A 20,920-nucleotide genomic window follows, 5' to 3' on the forward strand; every position below is an offset into this window, starting at 1 on the left:
AACCCTCAGAGCCCACCCTTGGCGGCCCACTTCCTCTAGCTCTGCCTCTCTTCCTGTGAAGACCCCCAAAGAGCACCAGTGGCCTGAGACCAAGTAAGTGTGCAAACACGCAAGTCTGTGGGGAAACAGTTTATGTTCTTTCTATGATGGGAAGTCTTCGGATCACTGGCTTTTACTTCTCTTCAGGCCATTTTCTTCTGATACACTTTGAAGTTTAAAACATTTCCTCTCTGCTGTTACCGTGATGGAAAATAGTTCTAATTCATCAACTTTTTATGGAAAAGCGCACAAGACTTTATTTTTTTCTTCTTATATTAGGAGGCCCATCTATCTGGTCCCTATGTGGAGATGCAAAAACTAGTCTCAAACACTTAGAAGTAAAACAAGATAGGAATAGAATCTTCCAAAGATACAACGGGGAAAACGAGTCTCTGTTTCTTTGTTGACTCAACTAAGTTACTGTGATCGCTGGAGAGGACCTCAGAGAATTATGGACTTTAGGCCTGAGCCCTCTGGAGCCATTTGGTGACACCTCCCATGACACAAATGTACATTTTTTTCCTGATCTCTAGAAAATGATCTGACCAAGCCAGTTTTTCTGCCAGAAATGTGGAATGTCCTTTCATGTTAGAGGGGCAGCCTGCCCCAGTGTGAACGACTCCGCTGCCACAAAAATATCACATCAGAGAGGGACAAAACAAGGTTCTGCAAGAAGAGAGCTAGCATTCAAACTCCAACATTTTTGTTGCTATGGAGATCTCTCGGCACTGACCTCTTCCTCCCTTGTTTTCCGGGAAGAGGAAATACAAGGATTTGTTACCAGACCTCACCCTGCAGGACTCAGGAGCCCTGTGGGGGCTGAAGGATGGGAAAGAAGGGGTTAGAAATATTCAGCCCTGGGTCTCTTCCACTGAATTGCCACAGCCCCAAGGCCTCTGTCAGGTGACCCTGTCTACATTGGATGCTCTTTGGGGGTCCTAGTAACTGGTAGGTAATTATTGTGGAATATTTGTTTACACTGTAAAGACATGTCTCTGCCTACGGTGCTTTCTGATTGATTGGTTTACTAAAGGAGATAACGGTCAATAGCTAGGCAGGGAAGAATAGGTGGAACTTCCAGGCAGAGAGAGTGCCGAGGAGGAGGAATGTAGGGCCGTGGATTTCACCCGCAGACTTAGAGCAAGTCAGATGTGCTGTGCTAAGAAGAGTCAGCCAAGTCACGGGGCAGAGCATAGATTAAAAATATAAGTTAATCTACATGGGAAGTAGAAAAAGACAAGATCTCGTGAGTAAATTGGGAGCATGGGGACCTCAGGGGAGGGTTAAAGAAAGGGGAGAGGCAGGGAGGGGAGCAGAGAAAAATGTAGAGCTCAATAAAAATCAATAAAATAAAAGAATAAAAAATATGGGTTAATTAAGTTATAAGAGCTAGTTGGGGGGAAAGCCCAAGCTCAGGCCAAGCTTTCATAATTAATAAAAAGTCTCTGGGTCATTATTTGCGGGCTGGCGTTCCAAGAAAATCCAACAAGGAAACTTGCTACAGGTGAGCTTTTCTCAGGCTCTGAATGGATAATGGTGCCATACTGTTAGCAGCACGGATCTGTCTTAGCCTGGAGAGTTCCCCACTAAGCCTGAAGTGCCCTTCAACATGGTCTCTTAACCAAACTCAACCTCATTTATTTGATTTGCATGTGTCATCATTCTCCAGCTAGGATCCAGAGTGAGACAGCCAACAGTTTTGTAACCGCAAACAACCCCCTTGATCTCCTTGGCCTCGAGTTTTTGCTCTGTGAATCGGAGCCGGCTTTAATGTCTTCCATAGAAGGTTATCTCGAGAAGAAAACAAAGCTTTGGATACGGGGCCTTCCCGTGCATTGTAAGCCCTTGGTAAATGTTATGGTAAAGCTACGACTAGCAGGAAAGTGTTCAAACACTACCTTAATGCAACTCTAAGTCACTTCCTTCAACGTGGGTTAGGTTTTAAGTCACAAATCAATAAAACAAGAAGAAAAGAAAAATCCTTTTTCTTAAAAAAAAAAAAAGTCCATCAAGTCACCTATCGGAGAGAGCATAGAGTTGATTTTTTGATTCAGCTCTGAGAATAGTTTCTACATTGATATCGGAGAATACATGAGCTTGACTTAAGAAGACAAATCTATGTGCAAATGACAGAGCATTCTACCATGTCTGCAGTGTGGAATCCCGAGGAGACAGACCAAGGCGACACTAAACAATGTCCCCAATACTTGTCAGGGTGGCCCTGTCCCATTCTCAGAATCAAGGCTCCATCCACCTGCTGCTCCCTGGGGACTTAGGGATGGCCGTGAGGGATAAAAGAGACAACAGGTCATACTTTGGATTCACACGTGAGCTAAAATTAGTAACTGCAGCTCAGTATGTTCACCTGTGTGCGTGTGTCGGGGAGACTTCCTGATGTATGAGGCCAAGCTCATTCTACATCTTATGCTGTCTAATCCTCATGACAACCCGAGATGACCATGGCTGCTGTTGTGCTTTGTATCTAAAATGTTTCTCATGGGCTTATGTTTTTCAATACAAAGTCCCTTGCCTTGGCGACTGGAGCATTCCCATGGTAGAGCCTGGCTGGAAAAGTGGATTACTGAGAAGGTTATACCCATGCTGAGTCAGATATATCTTCTAGATCTGTATACAAAAGCAATCATCCAATAGTTACCTTTCTGGGTCCTGCTTATTTTGCTTTACATGATGATCTCCGGTTATATCATTTCCCTGACATTTTTATTCTTTTTACGGCTGAATAAAATTCTATTTTGAATATATGTGACCCTTTCCTTTATCCATTCCTCTGCTGATTGACATCTGTGCTGGTCCCATAGCTTGGCTATTTTGAATAGTGCACCAATACACATAGATGTGTATTATCTCTATGGTATTTTGGCTTAAAATTTCATTGCATGTGTGCATGCGTGCATGTGTGCATGCGTGCAGTGTGTGTCTGTCCAAGACTGATCCAGTGGAATCCTTTGTTTTTTCTATTTTTACTTATTTCAAGGGACTTCCATACTGATCTCTATAGTGATTACACTGATTGACATTCACTTTAGTTGTGTGTGTTTCTCTCTTCCCACATCTCCAGCAGCATTGATTATCATGTATGTTCTTCATGATAGCCATTCTGACATGAGAATCATACAGACTTTCAATGGAGTTTTGAGTTTTCTTTGATTTTTGAGATAAGGTTTTTCTATAACTTTGGAGCCTCTTGGAACTAGCTCTTGTAGACCAGGCTGGCCTCGAACTCACAGAGATCCTCCTGCCTCTGCCTCCCGAGTGCTGAGATTAAAGGAGTGCGCCACCATTACTGCCCGACTCTTGAGTTTTCTTAATGGGTAATATGTAAAAAATCTTTTCACATATAATTGGCTATCTGTACTTCTTTAGAAAACCATCCAATTCACTTGCCCATTGAATGACTTTTGGTGTTTAATTTTTTTAGTTTTTTATAGATTCTAGATATTCGCCTGCCAGATGTGTTGTTGGCAATCTGTAGGCTTTTCTTCACTTTGTAAAGCTTTTTGATTTCATGCAGTCCTTTGTGCCAGGTTTTGTAACTTCCTGAGATGCTAGGGTTTTTTTTTTTCAGAAGCGCATGCATATGCTGGGATCTGAAGTGTTTTCCTCTGGCAAATTTCACACGTTCAGGTTTTGCACTAAATGTCTCTGGTCCATTTTGAGTGGGTTTGAATGAGGTGAGAAATAGAGATCCCGATTTACTCTTGTATATGTGAATATTCAGTTTTTTACCTGGGGTGAGGGGGGATACCAATCAGTTTTCAATAGACAGTACCAAAATCTCAAGAAAGCAGCCCACATATTACTAGCTCAAACCAAACCAAACCTAATTAAATCTCTACCAGAATATCTTATTTTACACCCAGTGTTCACAAGGTCTTTGGGGGGTGTTGACAGAGAATCAGCTTCTCCTGAGCCCGAATCTTTTGTGGTATAGGCCACATGATTAGTAGACCTAACTCCCTAGTCAGCTGAATGCAAATGTCTCTCTAACGCAGGAAGTGATGTCAGGGCACACAGATATGACCATTTACAGGGAAGGTGGCAAGCCAGAATGACTATACCTATCTAATCCTGTGTGCCTATGACTCCCTCACCCAAATCCTCTAAGGTCCTCACCATAGGATTTTCACTAAGATTATTATTTTTTCAATAAAAACAATTTCATTGCTTTCCTTTCCCCATCTTTTAACTTGTTCTGTGTTTGGGGACATCAGGGGCCTGCTGGGAGCAGAGTTCCAGAGAATGGTGCAGCAGAGGTCTCTGGGGCTATGTGGATACTGAGGGGCGACCATCATACAGAAGGTCATTTAGTCCCTGCCTAAAGGGGAATCTGGCGGTGAAGGAGTGTTTCTGGGGTTCTGAATATCCAGCCAGGGAGGGGTTCTTGTGGCTTTGTTCTTCAGCTGCCACCTCAGCAGACAAGCAAGGAAAATCTCGGGAACCTCAGACTTTACCACGGTCCAGGGCTTCTGAGAAGGCAATGCCAAGAGCACTGCCGAGTTTCGGGATGCCAGTTTTGTACACATGCTTTAATTTTTTTCAGTGAAAGTTAAAAGCCCAAGTATGTAGGGACAATCAAAGAGTTTATTCTTTAAAGAAAGTACAAGTTAAAATAATTCTGATTCATCAAAACATTTTTAATTTTTATGTATTAATGTGTCTTGCACTGAGAGCATGTAGAACCAGTGGAGGCCAGAAGAGGGCGTCAGAGCGGCAGGAGCGGAAGTTTACAGACAGTTATGAGATGTTGCTGGTGCTAGGAATCTAACCTAGGCTCGCTGCAAGAGCTGTCTCTCCAAGCTGGAGTCAGCCCTTAGATCTGGTCAAGGTAATAGGCAGGCAAAAAACAGAAGAAGGGCGCTAACTTCTGTTAGCTCCGCCCCATGTCCTTTTCCTCCTTATTTCTCTCATTTGTCTAGTCGTTTTTGAATCTTTTGCCCAGGAAACAACCTCTAAAGCTCCTTGAAATTAACTGAACCTTTTGCTTTGTTTTGTTTGTTTCGGAGGCAGGGGCTTCCTCTGTAGCTCTCAGATTGGTCTAGAACCTGAGAACTTCCTACCTCAGCCTGAGCGCTAGGATTACAGGCATACATCACCATGCCTGGTTGAGCAGAACATTTTTTTAAAAATGTCTTTCGTTCTATTACTTACCTTTGCAAGGTGCGACTGAAGGTGAAACCACCAGTTTGCCTCTGATAGAAAGAAACAAAGATGGAAGAGAAAGGCTCCCCAGGGCTAGGATCCTGGAGGGGACCGTGAGGAGAAAAGAAATAAGAACACTGGGGTTCTGAGATCTCGCTGGTAAGCCCCAAGTGTTAGGCTCACGTTTTTTGATATCTTTGTTTACACTTTACAAACCTCTCAAAATAGTCTGTGTAATTCTCATCGTGACCCTGACAAAAGAGGTTGTTTTGATTCCCATTGTCCAGCTGAGGAAAGGAGGGCTTTGCCTTCCAGGTAGCCACAGGGTCAGCAGGTGGCGGAGCTGTAGGTGTCTGCTGTGTCCCAGCGGCCAAGAAAATAAAAGCTGCGCGAACAAGTCATTATTATGCAAAGCTGGGCAGGAGGTTTGGACTCTCTCGTGCAGAAGCCCATCTGTCTTTGCTCGCCGCCCCCCTAGACTCAGAGGGCTTCGTGAACTGAGTCGGGAGGGTGGAGATGCGCCCCCAGACCTTAGCCCTGACAATTTCTCTGAGCCTTTCTAGCCCGAGCCCTCCAGGCAGATCTCTTTCGGATTATAAAACAACCCCCCTGAAATTATGGCCTCCGTCACACCCCTCCCGCCTCCGGGGAATCACATTAATATTAATCTAGATAAATAATTGAATGCCCGAGATTTATTCTGGCCTTCACGAAGGAGGACCCGCAGCTGGGTCGCGGTTCCATCCTGCCACCTGAGGGTTACTGCGGCTAGGATTCTGTGGTGATCCCTATCCCAAAAGTGGTATGAGGAGGGTGGGTGTGCCCGCCTGTGGGATGTGAGCCGGAGCAGGTGTCCAACGAGTGATGGGGAGAGCCAAGGCTTCTCCAAGGATTGGGGACGGAGGGGCATCCCGGGTCTCAGCACTTGGCCCAGCAAAGGGTGACCCAGGGCCACTCAGACTCGAGAGGAAACAATAGAGACTCCTTAGATCCTGGGCTCCTGCCACCCACCGGCTGTCCAAAGCGTTCCCAGACTACCGGAGGGCATTTTTTTTTTTTTTTGGCTAATTTATGACTGGAAGCTGATGGGGGAAGGAAGACAGAGGAGGGACAGCGTCTGAAGATGTGGGGCAGGGGCGACGGTTAAAGAAGTCGCCCCAGGCTGCGGCGCGGGTGATGTCAGCTCTGGACAAAAATAGAGAGGGATCGCCTGCAAATCCCCAGCTCCGGCGGGGCTAAACCTTGCAATCCCTCCCGGGCCGGCGCCGAGCCAGGGCGCAGCGGCCTCCACCGCCTCCCCCGGCGCGCACACACCAGCACACGAGCACGCACGCACACACTCCCCCGCACTCCCGGTTCTTCCTGGGTGTCTCTAGGTGCGGGCCACTCGCCGCATCAGTTTGCTCCGCGGTGAAGCACACACAAGTGGCGGCCGGGAGGCAGGGAACACGTTCCTGCAGCTCTGCAGCCGGGGCGCTCCAGCAGGAGCCAGTGTGGGATCCCCGCAGAGCCTCTCGGAGCACTGGCCGCGAGCCGCTCACGGGAACGCGGACCGCGCGTCGTGGATTAGCGCCCGCAGCAGCCTCCCGCGCGCGCCGAGGCGCTAAAGGGCTTACCCAGAAGGGGGGTGCGAGGGCGGGGAGAGGCTGCCCGTTAAATACCGCTCCCCGCCGCACTCCGGGCTCACCCAGCTCGCCGCCACCGTCGCCAGACCGTGCCCGGGAGGAGGGGGCGTTCCCCACGCTATGGCATCAACGGAAGGGTGAGAGGGCTTTTCTGGGTACCTGCCGGGAAGCGGGAGCCGCGCGCGGGGTGATGCTGCCCTATCCCAGATGGGAACAGAGAACTGTGATTCTGGACCTTTGAAACCGCGACAGGACGACAGCTGGAGGTGGTGGGGAAGGGGACTGATTTCTTTGATGGATTAGCTGTCCTTTGAGGATGCGGGAAACAAGAGTCTTGGTTCTAATGTAATGGGCGAAGTACCATGGGATGTGAAAAAGTGTAAAAAGAAATCCTTTGGAGGTCGTTTCAGAGATTTAAAGACAATAAAAGATTGTCCCTGGTGCCAGGAGACACTGTCTGGGCTGCAAGGTGGGGACCGCTAGGAATGAATGAGCCAGGACCTGAGCCCGGGTGGGGCAAGGAGCAGCACGCGGCCTTGAACTCTAGCTTTGGGCTTGGGGGGTGGGGGGTGGCTAACCCCGACCCAAGAGATCTTTGCTCTTGGGCGTCGGAATCTCCCTGGCCAGCAGCAAGAAAGGGTGGAAGAGATTTGGGTGCTTCCCAAAAGAAGGGGAGAAAACCTGTAGCTTGGAGCAGGGCAGGAGTTTCCAGACTCTATTGGGAATATCACTGGCTCCTTTATTTTGCCTGTGGCCTTGGGTTCGCCTCTTGAGGCTGCAGTTGGCATGGTGATCGCTTCTGTGATATAGAAGGACAACTGTATTTAGCAAGGGGGACATGGGGAGTGCAAGGGCAAGAGAGACCCTTGAATACTCACTCCAAGGCAGTCTGGTTCTGTCTCCTACAAAAACTTTTCAGACTTTCTGGAGCCTAGACGGAACCTAAAGAACGATTGGGGACCCCAGCTTTTCGGTTATTTCACAAAATGGCATTAGCTGCTTGCAAGAGATCCCTGGACCCACATGTGGTGTCCAAAGCAAGAATGGGGGCTTCTTGGGACTCTACATTGAGACCTTGGTTCTGGTATTTTCTGGAGCTTTTAAAATAGAAATCGCCAGCTTTCCGTGGTGGGTGGTAGAGCTCTAAGCAGAAGTGGAGAGATGGTGTTCAAAGCCAGACTTCTTGATTCCAAACTCAGACACGGAAAATACTTCTAAACGTGTATGCAAGAGAAAAAAAACCATCTATCTATGTCTCTCTTCCCACGAGCCCTGCCAGAGGTGCCTGGCATCTTGTCCAGCATGAAGTTTCCTCACATTGCCCTATTTACCAGGGTGGACCTTTGAAATGATTACTTATCATTAAAAGATGCTCCAGATTGGTACTTGTATGCAAGGAAGGTGGTCCCTTGTGTTCAAACACATCATCTCTAGAGTTAAATATTAAGACTCCACATCCACATGGCTTAATATCAGCGCTACTCTGTGTTTGATTTAAAAGACTTTCGTCTTAGAACTGGTATAAAGGTATTTCTGGCTACCTATAGGAATCTTCTAGAATTACTTCAGTCCTCAGAGTCCTAGTTGGAAAATCTCTTTGAAAATTATTGTCTTCCAAACATAACATCCAACTTACTCTCTCTTCTGATGGTCAGAGGAGAGACAGTTGAGACAACAAATGTGCTTTTTCCTTCCTCCTAAGTGTGACATTTAAGGTAAAGCAGATGTGATTTTCAAGACTGAAAACCAGCTCTAGCCCAATTAGTGCCATCTTGTGCACTGTGCCAGGTTAAAGAATGATTGCCAAAGAAACTTGCTTTTAAGAGATGAAAATTGAAAAAAATATCTGAAAACTGGGAAACAAATGTAGAAAAATATGTTATTTAAGAGCAGTAATTGGTCAGCAGGAGACATCCTCAAAACCCTTCTTTTCTCCCAGAAGCCTTTGCAGAATCTTTGTTGGGCAGAATGCACCTGCTAGCTCTCTGGTGGAGATAAAGAGACACAGCTCGCCTTGGAGATGACTTTCAGAAGGGTTTCTCAGGGGAGGGCTTTTATTTCCAGATTATTCTCATGCGCTGGTGAGATCCGTTTGCCCCTTCTGATATCTTTGGGTAATGCACCTTGAAAAGGAAATTCAGGAAGAGTCCCCAAGCTAGTCTCTTTGTCAGCCTTTGTCTTCTGACAACATTAAGCTGTTTTTCTGAAATATACGTTGCTTGGAAGGATGCTGAAATAGCACTGTAATTACATGCTTTCAGTTTATACATGTTCAGCTCAACTCTGTTCACGAATGCCGGGGGAGTGGAGTGGTATATTAAACCAATCGATCTGCTGAGTGTTTATTTGGTGATCAAGTCGCCTTCGAGAGCATATGCAAATTGCTACTCATTATAGAATTATTAGAGGCAGCAAATATATTTGTTTAGCGCTTGTTTTAAAGCATATTTATATATCTTTATATTCATTTTTCTTATAGCTCTGCGCAGTAGGCAATACAATGAAAACAGACTTGAAGGTTCAAAAAAAATGCTGTGAAGGCACAACATAATGCCTTCTTTCCAGGAAGATTGCGGGATTTGGCAGAGCTTTGGGGTAGCATCTGGAAATGTCACTTGTCAGTAATGAGCGTGTGAGGCATGGCTTGTGCCTATTGTCAGCGGCTTTCCTTAAAATCATTGTATACGTTTGTGGAAAGTTGCCTTTTAGAATATTTCTATATTTCATGTGCTTGATCCTTGTCCTTTTATAGACCATAACAAACGTTGGTATGAAAATCTGAAGTTTCTGATTATGTTGTACTGGGAATATCAGCATGGCTTTTATAAAATTCAGCAGTAGCTCTTGGAGTTTCCAGGTTCTGATAAGTGTTTTCCTGCAAAAGCAAGGTTCGACTTAACAGTTGCATGTCTTTTGTTGTTGTTGCTGTTGTTGCTGCTGCTGCTGTCGTTCCCTAGTCCTAGGCTGGAATTACTGAGATGGCTTTTAGGTTCCTGACCCAAATTGGAAAGAGATTATAAGTCGCTGGTGACAGGCAGGCTAGTGTCTGTTATTGACTGGGTCAAAGTGGAGTGGCCAGATGCTGAAGAGACAACCATTTTAGAAAGACGTTTCTAAGGCCAGGGCTGGAGTCTGCACATATATCAGAGACTCCTGGCAATCTATCTTCTGATCAGCTCCCAGGAGCCAAGGAGTCAGGGTTGCACCAATCAGGAGGGCTTGGGTTGCAGTCTGTCTGAGAGAGCAAGTGAAACAGAAAACTGCTGACAGCAAAAAAAAAAAAAGCCCTGCCAAGGGGGACCCCTGAATTTATGAGTCCCCACCCACGACGCTAAACATAGCCATTGCCTTACCCGCCTCCCCTCCCCCCACCGCCCGCCTCTGGAAATGAAATGGACTGGAGCAGGAGGATGAGCTCGTAGAGTGGGCTTATTATGGGATGACTGGAGGGCCAAGTCAATGGGGTCCATGAGGGCTTGCGTAAGCTATGTCTCAGGCTGCACTGGAACTCATTTCTCACTTTCAACTAGGTGAAATGGGTATTCGCGGAGCTACGATAAAGCCGTCCCATGCTTACCGAGGCAGTCTCTTGTGAGCAGTTGGAAACTTAATTCTCCAGAAACAATTTCTAAATCCAAATGAGACTTGCAAAGTGTTCGGAATGGCGGCTTATTACAAACCAAACGGCCGGGCTGAGCCTCAGACCCAAGGGTCGCGCGCGCTGTTTCCCCTTTCCGTTGCACAGTGAGGCATCCTCTCCTTTGGCTTCTGCACTTAGGGATGTGTCAGATCTGGCCGAGTCCTTCAAAGACAAGACTCTCGCCACACAAACAAGCAATATTCACACAGCACTCTGGGTCAGCGCGCAGAGGCCCTTCAATTCCAGATAGGCCTGGCAGTCTTCACAATTTGAAGCTCAAACACAGGTTAATTTCTTGACAATTCCCTGTGCGCCTTCCCCTACGACTGCATCGGCTCTATCAGCTGTAATGATGTCTGAATTGCCTCCCTTTAAAGGAGAGCTAAATTGTTTCCTAGAGAGAATTGTTCGCCCCCCTGGATTGCCTTGTCTCTTGGAATGAGCTGAACCTTCATTTCAATTGCCTGCTATCACTATTTTAATCTAATGAAACAGAGATAACTTAAAAATCCTCTCTAGCATTAGTAGGCAGAAGCACAGATCTCAGGATAAAAAGACTTATTTAGGTTTGCATTTCAAGCAGACGTGTCCTCACGGTTTGAACAATATACCTCACAAACGTCAGGCAGTGCCTGCTGGCCCACAGTCGCCCCTCCCCACAGCGTGCTGTGGGGCAGGAGGCATGGATGCTTCGTAGAAAGGGTTTGGAATCCAGATTACAGCAAATCTCTTTATTTGCCAAGGCTGTGGGATTGCTTTCCCCTCCCTCTGTGCGCCCCTCACCCTGCAGCGTCAAGGCCTTAGAATGAATTAATTAGGGGAAGTGTTTAAAAATATCTCATGGCTCCATCTCCACGTGCTCTGTTATTGACTGGAGGCAGATGGGCTGCATGTTTGTTAGCAGAGGAGAAAGGGGCCTCTGCTGTTCACCATCTACCTGTCTGGTTGGCTTCAAGTAGCATCAGAGAAGACCCTGGGCTCCAGCTACACTGACGGCGAGCGAAAGCTGCCTTAACCTTTCAAAGGATATACCTTTATTCATTTATTTATTTTTTTCATAGCTTTGTTGCATTTTCAAGATTGTTTCTCAACGGCACTGCTATTTTCTTTCATTTGTTTACTTACTGTCTCACTTAGACAAGCAGACGTGGTCACTGTCTGCTCGACTGTCAGCTGGAGTTTCTGGTGATGTCGCCAGCTGCCTTGGATTATAGACTCATCGAGCAAGGGCTGGCCTTTGAAAAGACAGTGAAGGGAATGAACTCCACTTGGACAGCTGGACTTGATCTGTGTCAAGCCCAGTCCCCTCTAGGACGGATGATGGCAAAGACCTTGCATGAGGTCCTTGGGGACAAAGGCGTAGATATTGTCTCTGGGCGTCATGTATATTAAAGGAGCCATTTAAATGGCAGGCGGGACTTTGCTTTGTGGCATTGGTCAGGACAACCATCTGTCATTTGCTGTTTCTAATCTGGCAGGGGACTTTGAGTCATATGCCCCCGCGCCTGGTCCCCAGCTTCTGCTCTCTCTCAGAATCGTGGAACTTGAGACAGATTCAGAACCTCTATTTGCCTTGGCTTTGCGTTTTCCACAACTTTGAATGTGAGGGGCTTGACACCACAGACCTCATGTAACCCAGAACCGTGTTCTTGTTTTGGCTCTAAGTGGATTTTGAAAATGTTTGAATTATTTGCCTACTTGAAAAACATTTCCCAATTTTGAATCTTTCTTTTTGCTTTATGTGTTTGGGTTTTTTGCCTGCAGCATGTCTGGTGTTTGTAGAAGCAGGAAGAGTGTGTTACAGGCCCTGGAACTGTAGTTGCAGATGGTTGTGAGTTGCCATGTGGGTGCTTGGAATTGAACCTGAGTCCTCTCTCTCTAGTCCCAAATTCCTGACTCTAGCCTCTTTGGAATATTAGAAACCTGTTGACAGAGAACTCATGTTTCTGTCTTAATACATTTATTGTGTGATTATAAGCCAGTATCTTGTGTGTGTGCATGTGCGCTTGTGTGTCTGTTTGTGTGTATGTATGTTTGTGGGTGTATATGTTTCATTGTTGCATCCATGAGCGTGTGTTTGGCATTAGAGATTGCACCTGATAGTCAAGCACTCTGCCTTTGAGCTATATTCTATTCTCTTTTCACATTTTTTTATTTTTTCCCATTTTGAGATAAATTTTCACTAGGTTGTTCAGGCTAGCCTTGAACTCACTTATAGCCCAGGCAGACATTGAATTTGCTGTCCCTCCTGCCTTAGCTTCTCTAGAAACTGGGACTACAGGCCTGTGCCACAGCTCTGAGAATTTTTAAAGCACTTTGCATCTACACATTTACTTAATTCTTACAATGTATGAGATAGCAAACATTATTATTAGTCTTGTGTTTCCAGAGATAGCAACTGCAGCGGAAAATCATTTAGTAATTTGACCCAAATTTCTTAGACCTCAAATTCAATGATCCTGGGCCATGGAGCCATGCCTTTAACTAGTGGGCCACATTCCTTTCTCTCTGTGGCCGTGGTTAGCTGAAGCTGAGGAGTGACAGAATCCTGAGACAGAGCACATGTCACTCAGGTTAGGCACCATTGTTGGGAGGACATGTCACTCATTTTCTATGCACAATCCATTACCTCTCTGGGCAGCAACCAAGGGTTCAACTTGGAACACACACTATTACCATACACTATTGTCTGTATACATATATATGGTATATATACATACAGCATGCCTAAGTTCTATGGTTTGAGCTTGGAAGAAGTTGTCAAAATGTCATGCAATTCAGGACACTTTAAATGCTTTGTTTGTTCTTATTTTATGTGTATGAATGCCTGCCTGCGTGTGTGTGTGTGTGTGTGTGTGTGTGTGTGAGAGAGAGAGAGAGAGAGAGAGAGAGAGAGAGAGAGAGAGAGAGAGATGGGCGAGTAACCATGTAGGTGCTGGGAGCAGAACTCAGGTTCACTGCAAGAAAAGAAAAGAAACCTCTCCACTCTCTCCTCACCCCCAGCTTCTTTCATTTTAACCCACAACCACTCCTTCCCCTAACCACTTCTTGTCATTTCCTTTAACTTTGCCCCGAGTTGCTCTTAACAGGGTTCTTCCATAATTATTGATCTCTACAAAGCTAATGGCATTGCCTCGTCTCTCCACAGTGCCTGTGTGATCATGTCAGTCAATCGCTAGGCTCGGCTTCTGTGCTTTTTGATGGCAGATGTAGCCGAGCAGTCATCAAAGGGCCATGACTTAACTTACTCAGTTTCTTGATGTTGTTTATTTTGCCTGGTGCAAATAGTGATGACCCCCAGGACACCTCTGAATTGGCAAGAACTCAGAGGCTGTGTCTGTGTGACTTGTTTTCAAGATTTACTTTTATTTATCTGTAAGTTAGTGTGTTTGGATGTCTGCCACATGTGTGTACCCATGCTGGAGAAGGTCAGAAGAGGGCACTGGATTCCTTGGAGATGGAGTGAAGCTGTTGTGAGCTACCCAGCATGGGTGCTGGAATCTGAACTCTGGTCCTCTGGAATAACAGCAAATGCTCTTATCCACTATGCCATCTTTCTAGTTCCTTGCTCCCCAACTCCCCTTTTAAAGAGAACGGAGTTTGTTGATCACCCAACAGGGGTCAGTGAGAGCAGTTAATGTCTGTGGAAATGTGACTCTTTTTGGAAACCCTTCCACCTTCGGAAATCCCAGGTCCTACAGCACAGCACAACACAGCACAGCACAGCACAGCACAGCACAGCACCTCATTCCCTTTTGATCAAATAGTGTTCCTCTACCACACACAGTCTGATAGTAATGAGATAATTGTCATATATTGAAGTGGTGGAAGCTGTCACCCTAGACAGATTTAAGTAGGGACGTTCACTTAGTTTTTATTCCAACTGCATGTGACTGCATGTCTGTGACTTAATTTAATCTTTGAAATAGCTCATAATATTATGCTCTTTTTAGATATAGAGAGACACTGAAACTTAGAGAAGTTCTGGTTGAATGCTGTCATTGGGTTCCTAGTCCCCTCCCCCTTTGTCATGTAATGTAGCATTTTTAACATTTCACAATTACCCCACATTTCCTCCAACTTTGGTAAGCCTTCCTTCTTTTTCTTTTTACTCCATCATTTTGTGTCTCCAGTCATTTTGATAAGAGGAAGCAAGCACCCCCCGAAGAAACAAGATTTTGAGACATGCCGTAGGTTATGCACAAGAAGGAAGAAATTAGCTTATCTCTGGATAAGGATGTTGCGGAGAAAATGGCACTGTAAAGCGACGTAAGAGGAAGTTTAGGTCATGGTGGACAATTGTCGCATTACAGTTTGTAGACATCAAACCAGAGGGATTTCAAACAGGGGCAGCGGTGCTGAGGGGAGATAAGGAAAAATGACACAGGGAGGAAGGAAAGCACCCCTATAAATGCCAGGGGAAGTCAAGCTCCCAAGCCTTAGTGATCCGTTTATTTGCTTGTTTTTATCTCAGTCTTACTTAAATGGCCAGTTGGGATTTGATGGTCAGATTTTATAGGAGAGTGGGGGAAGCCGTTCTGAACGATGTGCTTACTTTGGGCTGAAATGGATGGGTATCAACTGACTGTACATCTCAGATGGTGTTGTCTATATTTATATGCAACATGTGGTCTAGAAAAGAAGTGTCAGGAATAAAAAATTGGACTAACTTCTAAGAATGGATTTGAGAGTAATGGAATTATAGACCGGATCTAATTCCCAGTGTTTTCTGGGAATTCAAAGTCATCCATTAGCCAACATTTTGGAACTACCGTGGAATCATAACATTGAGTTATTGGTTATAAGATCATGACCATAAGCATTTCAGATGAGATCATATAGATTAATTGCCAACATTTCAAATGAAACACTGATTACTGTGGGAGTTTATCCAAGCCAACCCTTTTAGATCTGGACTTCCTCTTTTCCCCATGAGCCTTGACATGTTGGACTCGAAGAACTGGTGCAGGGGGCGGAGGCTGAGCTGGAGGCTGACAGGTGTGCAGTTTATTGGAAGCCTGTGGGGTTGGCTAAAATTCCCTGGGTGGAGTAAAGGAAACAAGGGTGGGCAGATGGAGAGGTGGAAACTCAGCCAAGGCCTCATCCTACCCCTGGGATGATCTGGAGCACTCTGGAGTGCTCCCTGATTGAAGAAAGATACGAGTTTTCTAACCCCAATTAACCAGTCATTCAGCGGAACTGGGATAGGGCAGGAGCATGGCTCTATATGGGTAAAATGTAAGGGTCTGGAAAGAGCCATACCCAAGACCAACCCTCCTAACAGCTAAGCCAGTGAACCCTTTTCTGAAGTCGAAGGCCTGGGGGTCTGGGCAGTGCACTGCGGTAGCCACTTTCCTTCTTGTGTGTTTGGGAAATGACAGCATGCCCACTTCAGATGCCTTCAGTCTGTGCACTGAAGTGGAGAACAGCCTCCCCCTTACCCCCGTGCTATCATCTGTAGCAAGAGAATATGCTACTCCAGTTAATGAATAAAAACTTTCTAAAATTTCAGGTAGATAGGATAAATAAGTTCAAAGAGGTGTGTGTGTGTGTGTGTGTGTGTGTGTGTGTGTGTGTGTCTTTGCACATGTGTTTATGGATGTTTACATGTATGCTGTCCCAAGGTTGATGCTGGGTGTCTTTCTCAATTGCTTTCCACACTATATAGTGAAGCAGGATCTCCCACTTGGATCCAGAACTCATCAGTTGGACTGAATAGCCGGTTTACTTCAAGGACCCCCTGACTAGGTCCACCAAGGGCTGGCATTGCAAGGAGCTGCCACACCTGCTCTGCTCTGCTCTGTATTAGCGTGTGTGCTAGGGGCCCAGACTCATGACCCCATGTGTCTGTGGTAAGCACTTTACATGCTAAGCCATCTCCCTATCCCAAGTTCCCAGATCACAACACAGGGGACCACAGCTAATAACAATGTCCTTTTTATTTAAAAATGGCTAGGACTATGGTCTAAGTCTTGTTACTACTAAAAGATGCAAGGTAATAAGTGTGCTAAGTAACTTGAGTTAGTCATTTAATAATATATACACATATATTAATATATGTATATATTATATTATATATGTTATATACATATATACATAATAAACACATAGAGCTATTTGTTAATTACAGTTAAAAGTAATTCAATCAGTCCATCAAATCATACCTTAAAAGAAGGGTGTTGTATGGGGAAATGGGAGGGGAAGTGAATCCTTGCAGAGGAAATAGAGGATATTAGAAGCTGTCATCCTCCTTAGTTTTAGTAATGACCCACACAGGCATCTGCTCAGGTCAAAGCCTGGTCCAGTGGGAAGATGCTATCTGAAATGTCCTGGAGAGAGACATCAGCTCTGGTTCCATTTGTCTGACTGCCGTCTTGAGCAGTGAGCATAATGGGATGGGCCAGAAGCAACAGTAATCGTAAGGCCAGAGTGTAACTAGCTGCCATGGAAACGCGCAGGGTTGACCACCGCTGCTTGTCTCTTCCTGCCTGTGCCATCCTGGAGTCCTTATCCTGAGGAGAGTGAGCACTAACCTGGGAGCCCCTTCTGGAATATCTGCTCTGCTGTGCTAGGGACCCACGCTGGGTGTTTTCCAGCATCTACAAAGCCACTTGTGCATTGTCACCTCTGTCCCGTTGCTGAATGTTAAGATGTTTCCTGAGCTAGAAGAACACTTTTGTGCACAACCCAAGTCCTGGAGATGATAGGTCTGTGTGTGTCCCTTCATTTCCTCAGGTCCCTCAGCTGTGCTCTGAGTCTGTGACACTGGTGGTCCACATGTTTGTGTTTTCTGTAACACAACTCAGTTCAAGGGGGCACAACTACAGGGCAACAGAAACTAAAGCAAGCTGGCCAGTTTCACTCCAGGTCACTTTCCTTCCCTTTTCACATCTCCGTTAATAAATAATACCCACTATTTGCCATGAAGGTGGATGCGGTGGATATTTCCAGTCTTTCAGTAAAGAGGTCACAGATTAAATTCAATCCACACTTAGTTTATTTTGCATATTGAAATAGCATAGAGGCCTGAAGGACTTGGGAGTCATTGTCAAAATTGTTTTCAACAAAATTTTACCATTCCCTCCATAAGACAAATTATGGGCATTCTTAAAAACAAACATATATTCCTCACATATTATAGGAGGGCATGAAGGCAGAGCATGCCTCCCATTCTGATGCTGTCCCCTTGAAATCTTCATGTTTGCAACAGTTTCTATGCATACATAAATATATTAATCTTAATATGCAAATTGGCACATCCTGTACACACTTTTGTAGCTAGTTGTTTATTCACCCAATACTTTTGGTTGTATGAGTTTGTGATTCATATGGGTGTACTTACGTGCGATACATGCTATATATAAAACAGGCATTTCAATACTTATAATAGACCACAGAATGGGTATATAAAAATCCATTTAACCAGTCTCTTTTAGACATGTGGGCTATTGCTGAGCCTTTCTTATTATAATAATGTTGGTGGCCTGTGAGTGAGTAGATGCGTGAGACATGGTCATTGAGACCAATGAGAAGATAACAGTGATAACTGAGGTGGACAAGTTAAGGAGAGAGTGGAAAGAATCAGGGAGTGGAGTGGATATTCCGGCCCTGTTAGGACTGCTCAGTGACCAAGTGCCTATGGGGGCAAGATGAGCATAAAGCCAGCTCTCAGATTCCTAGTTTAAGCAAACAGGGGATAGGATGAGTTCACAGAAAAAATTCAGGGAAGGAAGGAGTGACACCTTAAAGGAAGAAGAAGATAGGGAATTTATCTCACGTGCTGGGTTAAATTTTTGCATGTGTGTGACACCAGGCAGATTCTCTCACGTGAGAATCTGGGTCTCTACGGAATGCTACTCTAAGGGAAGAGGTAAGCAAACTCACCCCGGCTGATCGTGAAATGAATTAACAATGGGGCTGAGAAAGGATCCTGGTGAGCAGTGATGTCTGTAAAGATTGGAGATGAGTGTAATTAAATCTGTGGCATGCTGAGATGTAAGGAGAGGGATCAGAAGGGACCCGGTGTCTCAGAGTGGCTGACAATGTCGCCTGTCACAGACATGCTTGAAATGCCAAGTTCTGCAAAGCGGACATTAGATGAATCAGTTTCAAGGCCACCTTTGCAAGCCCAGAATCAGCAGTGATGGTTCTGTAGTGCTGGGGTAGGCTGTAAATGGGTAGAGAGAAAATATAAGTTGCTATTTTAAGGTTTGTTTTAATTTTATTTTAGTGTGTGTGTGTGTGTGTGTGCATGCACACACATGCGCTCAAGTTACAGGTGGTTGTGAACTTCCAGATATGGGTGCTGGGAACTGAATATGAATCCTCTGAAAGTCCATCAAATACTCTTACTGCCTGAGACATCCCTCCACCTCGAAGTTATTATTATTATTGTTGTTGTTGTTGTTGTTACTGTAGTTTTGAGTGATAATCAAGAAGAGCTGGTGATTAGGAAATTCGATACGCAGGGCAGTAGAGTGAACCTTGGGTCCTCTGTCTTAGTTTGGGGGGGTGTGAACGCAGCATGTGTGTATTCTGAGGGAAAGCCTGGGTCAGTGAAGACATTCAGACTCATCTTTTTGCAAGACTGTATCTAAGACAAGAATCAGAGCTGGAGTCAGCTTATTGCTTGCTTTGGCCTCCTGCAGGGAGCGCAGGGTGTCTCTGGGATTTCTTGGTCGAGACTTCCTACAGCATGTTTAACCGATCCATGTTTAGCCAATGACACAGTGTCTTAGTTAGGGTTGCTGTTGCTGTGACAAAAATCATGAACAAAAGGCAGTTTGGAGAGAAAGGGGCTTGTTCAGCTTACACTTCCATATCTGTATAGAAGAAAATCAGGACAGGAACTCAAACAGGGCACAAGCCTGAAGGCAGGAGCTCGTGGAGAACCCATGGAAGGGTACTGCCTCCTGACTTGCTTCTCATGGCTTGATCAGTCTGCTTTCTTATAGAACCCAGGACCACCAGCCCAGAGGTGGTATCACTTACAATGGCCTGGGTCCTCCCCTATCAATCACAAATTAAGAAAATGCCTTACAGCTGGATATAACGGATTTCTCAATTGACGTTCCCTCCTTTCAGATAACTCTAGTTTGTGTGAAGTTGACATAGGCTAGCCAGCTCACATAGGGAGGATGACTCACAACAGAGGAAAAGGAAAACACTCCCTGCCCAGATGAGCAAATTCCTATCATCAATCATAATGACCTGAGGATGTGGACAGTCAATTTGTCTTGTCTGTATAGCTCTGTTGTCAGCATCTGGCTAGGATATCAGTGCTGGGCAGTGGGTACCATTTTTTCTCTACCTTGTATAAGCCTTCTTATGTCTCCTTAGCTGGAGCTGTTTTTTTTTTCTCCCCTTAAACCCAGGTCATTATGTAATGTTTGTGTAGACTTTCTTGGCCTCAGTGGTGTGTGTGTGTGTGTGTGTGTGTGTGTGTGATGTAGCACACACGAATGTTTGCATCCCTGTATGTGTGTGTAGAGACCAGAAATTGGCATCAGGCATCTTTCTCTTCCAATCCTCACCTTATTTTGGGGGGCAGAGTCTCTCACTGAACCCAAAGCTCATCAATTTGATAGACCCCTTGTCTAACAAGTCCCAGGATCCTTCTGTCTCTCCCTCCCTGCTCATTTCAGTGCAAGGATTACAGACATGCTGGTACGCTTGACTGTTTATGTGGATGCTGAGCTTCTGCGCTCTGTCCCTCAGGCTTGTGTAGTGAGCAGTTTAACCACCGAGCTATTTCTACACGACCTGGATGCAATATTATTTTAGTCATGTCTGGGCTCTGCATTCTCTTTGGATCCTTCCTGGAACATTTCCATACTACTGTCTTCTTGATACCTTCAGAAGAACAGTACTATTTCAGGTCCTTTCCTACCCCAAGACCTCCAGATCTCATGGCCTGCTTGGTGTCCCCATACACCCATGCAGTTGTGTACCCCAAGACCTCCAGATCTCATGGCCTACTTGGTGTCCCCATACACCCATATGTTGCACAAATGCATGGGTGCACAGGGATGAATGTGGTAGAGTGGAGCTGTTGGTATTTCCTCTGCAGATTCAGGCCTGCTCCCTTCCAAGTCACCCCACCTCAGCCAACCATGCCGCCACACATCTCAGCACTGAAGTCATTAATACCCACATTGTCCTTGTCCTGTTCTCTTCTCTCAGTTCTGCTACACAGGCTTGCTGGTGTCCTTCTCTCCAGAAGGTTTCTTAAGTCTGGCCCTTTCCCTCCATAGCCACAGGTATCACTTTAGACCAGGCAACAGCCAGTGCTTTCTTCGGAGGTGCCAGACCGTCCTTACCTGCACCCATTTTCCTTCCTAGACCACTTCTCTCCACTGTTCTCCCATCATCCCAAGCTGGCTATGTCTTCTTTGGTGATCATCTTCAATGGCATTTCCTAGAAGGGCCTTCTCCCCGCTCCCTACAGCATTAGGAA

General features: G+C 45.5%; 1 protein-coding gene across 3 annotated transcripts in view; it reads left to right on the plus strand.

Annotated features, from left to right (window-relative positions):
* Positions 1–5,885: 5,885 nt before the first annotated feature.
* The window catches only part of Slc1a2 (solute carrier family 1 member 2), a 133,412-nt gene continuing 118,377 nt past the window's right edge, over positions 5,886–20,920 (plus strand). The window contains exon 1 of one of the 3 annotated variants that reach the window (XM_075961543.1): positions 5,886–6,001. Coding sequence is in view for 2 of the 3 variants with exons in the window: in XM_075961540.1 (XP_075817655.1) it covers positions 7,032–7,090 (59 nt within the window). In the remaining variant the exon portion in view is untranslated. Of the gene's footprint in view, positions 6,002–6,276; positions 6,962–6,981; positions 7,091–20,920 lie in introns of those variants that run through there. The other 2 variants (XM_075961541.1, XM_075961540.1) reach the window with 2 other exon arrangements.

Source organism: Microtus pennsylvanicus, chromosome 2 (genome assembly GCF_037038515.1).
Source record: "Microtus pennsylvanicus isolate mMicPen1 chromosome 2, mMicPen1.hap1, whole genome shotgun sequence".
NCBI classification, from domain to species: Eukaryota; Metazoa; Chordata; class Mammalia; order Rodentia; family Cricetidae; genus Microtus; species Microtus pennsylvanicus.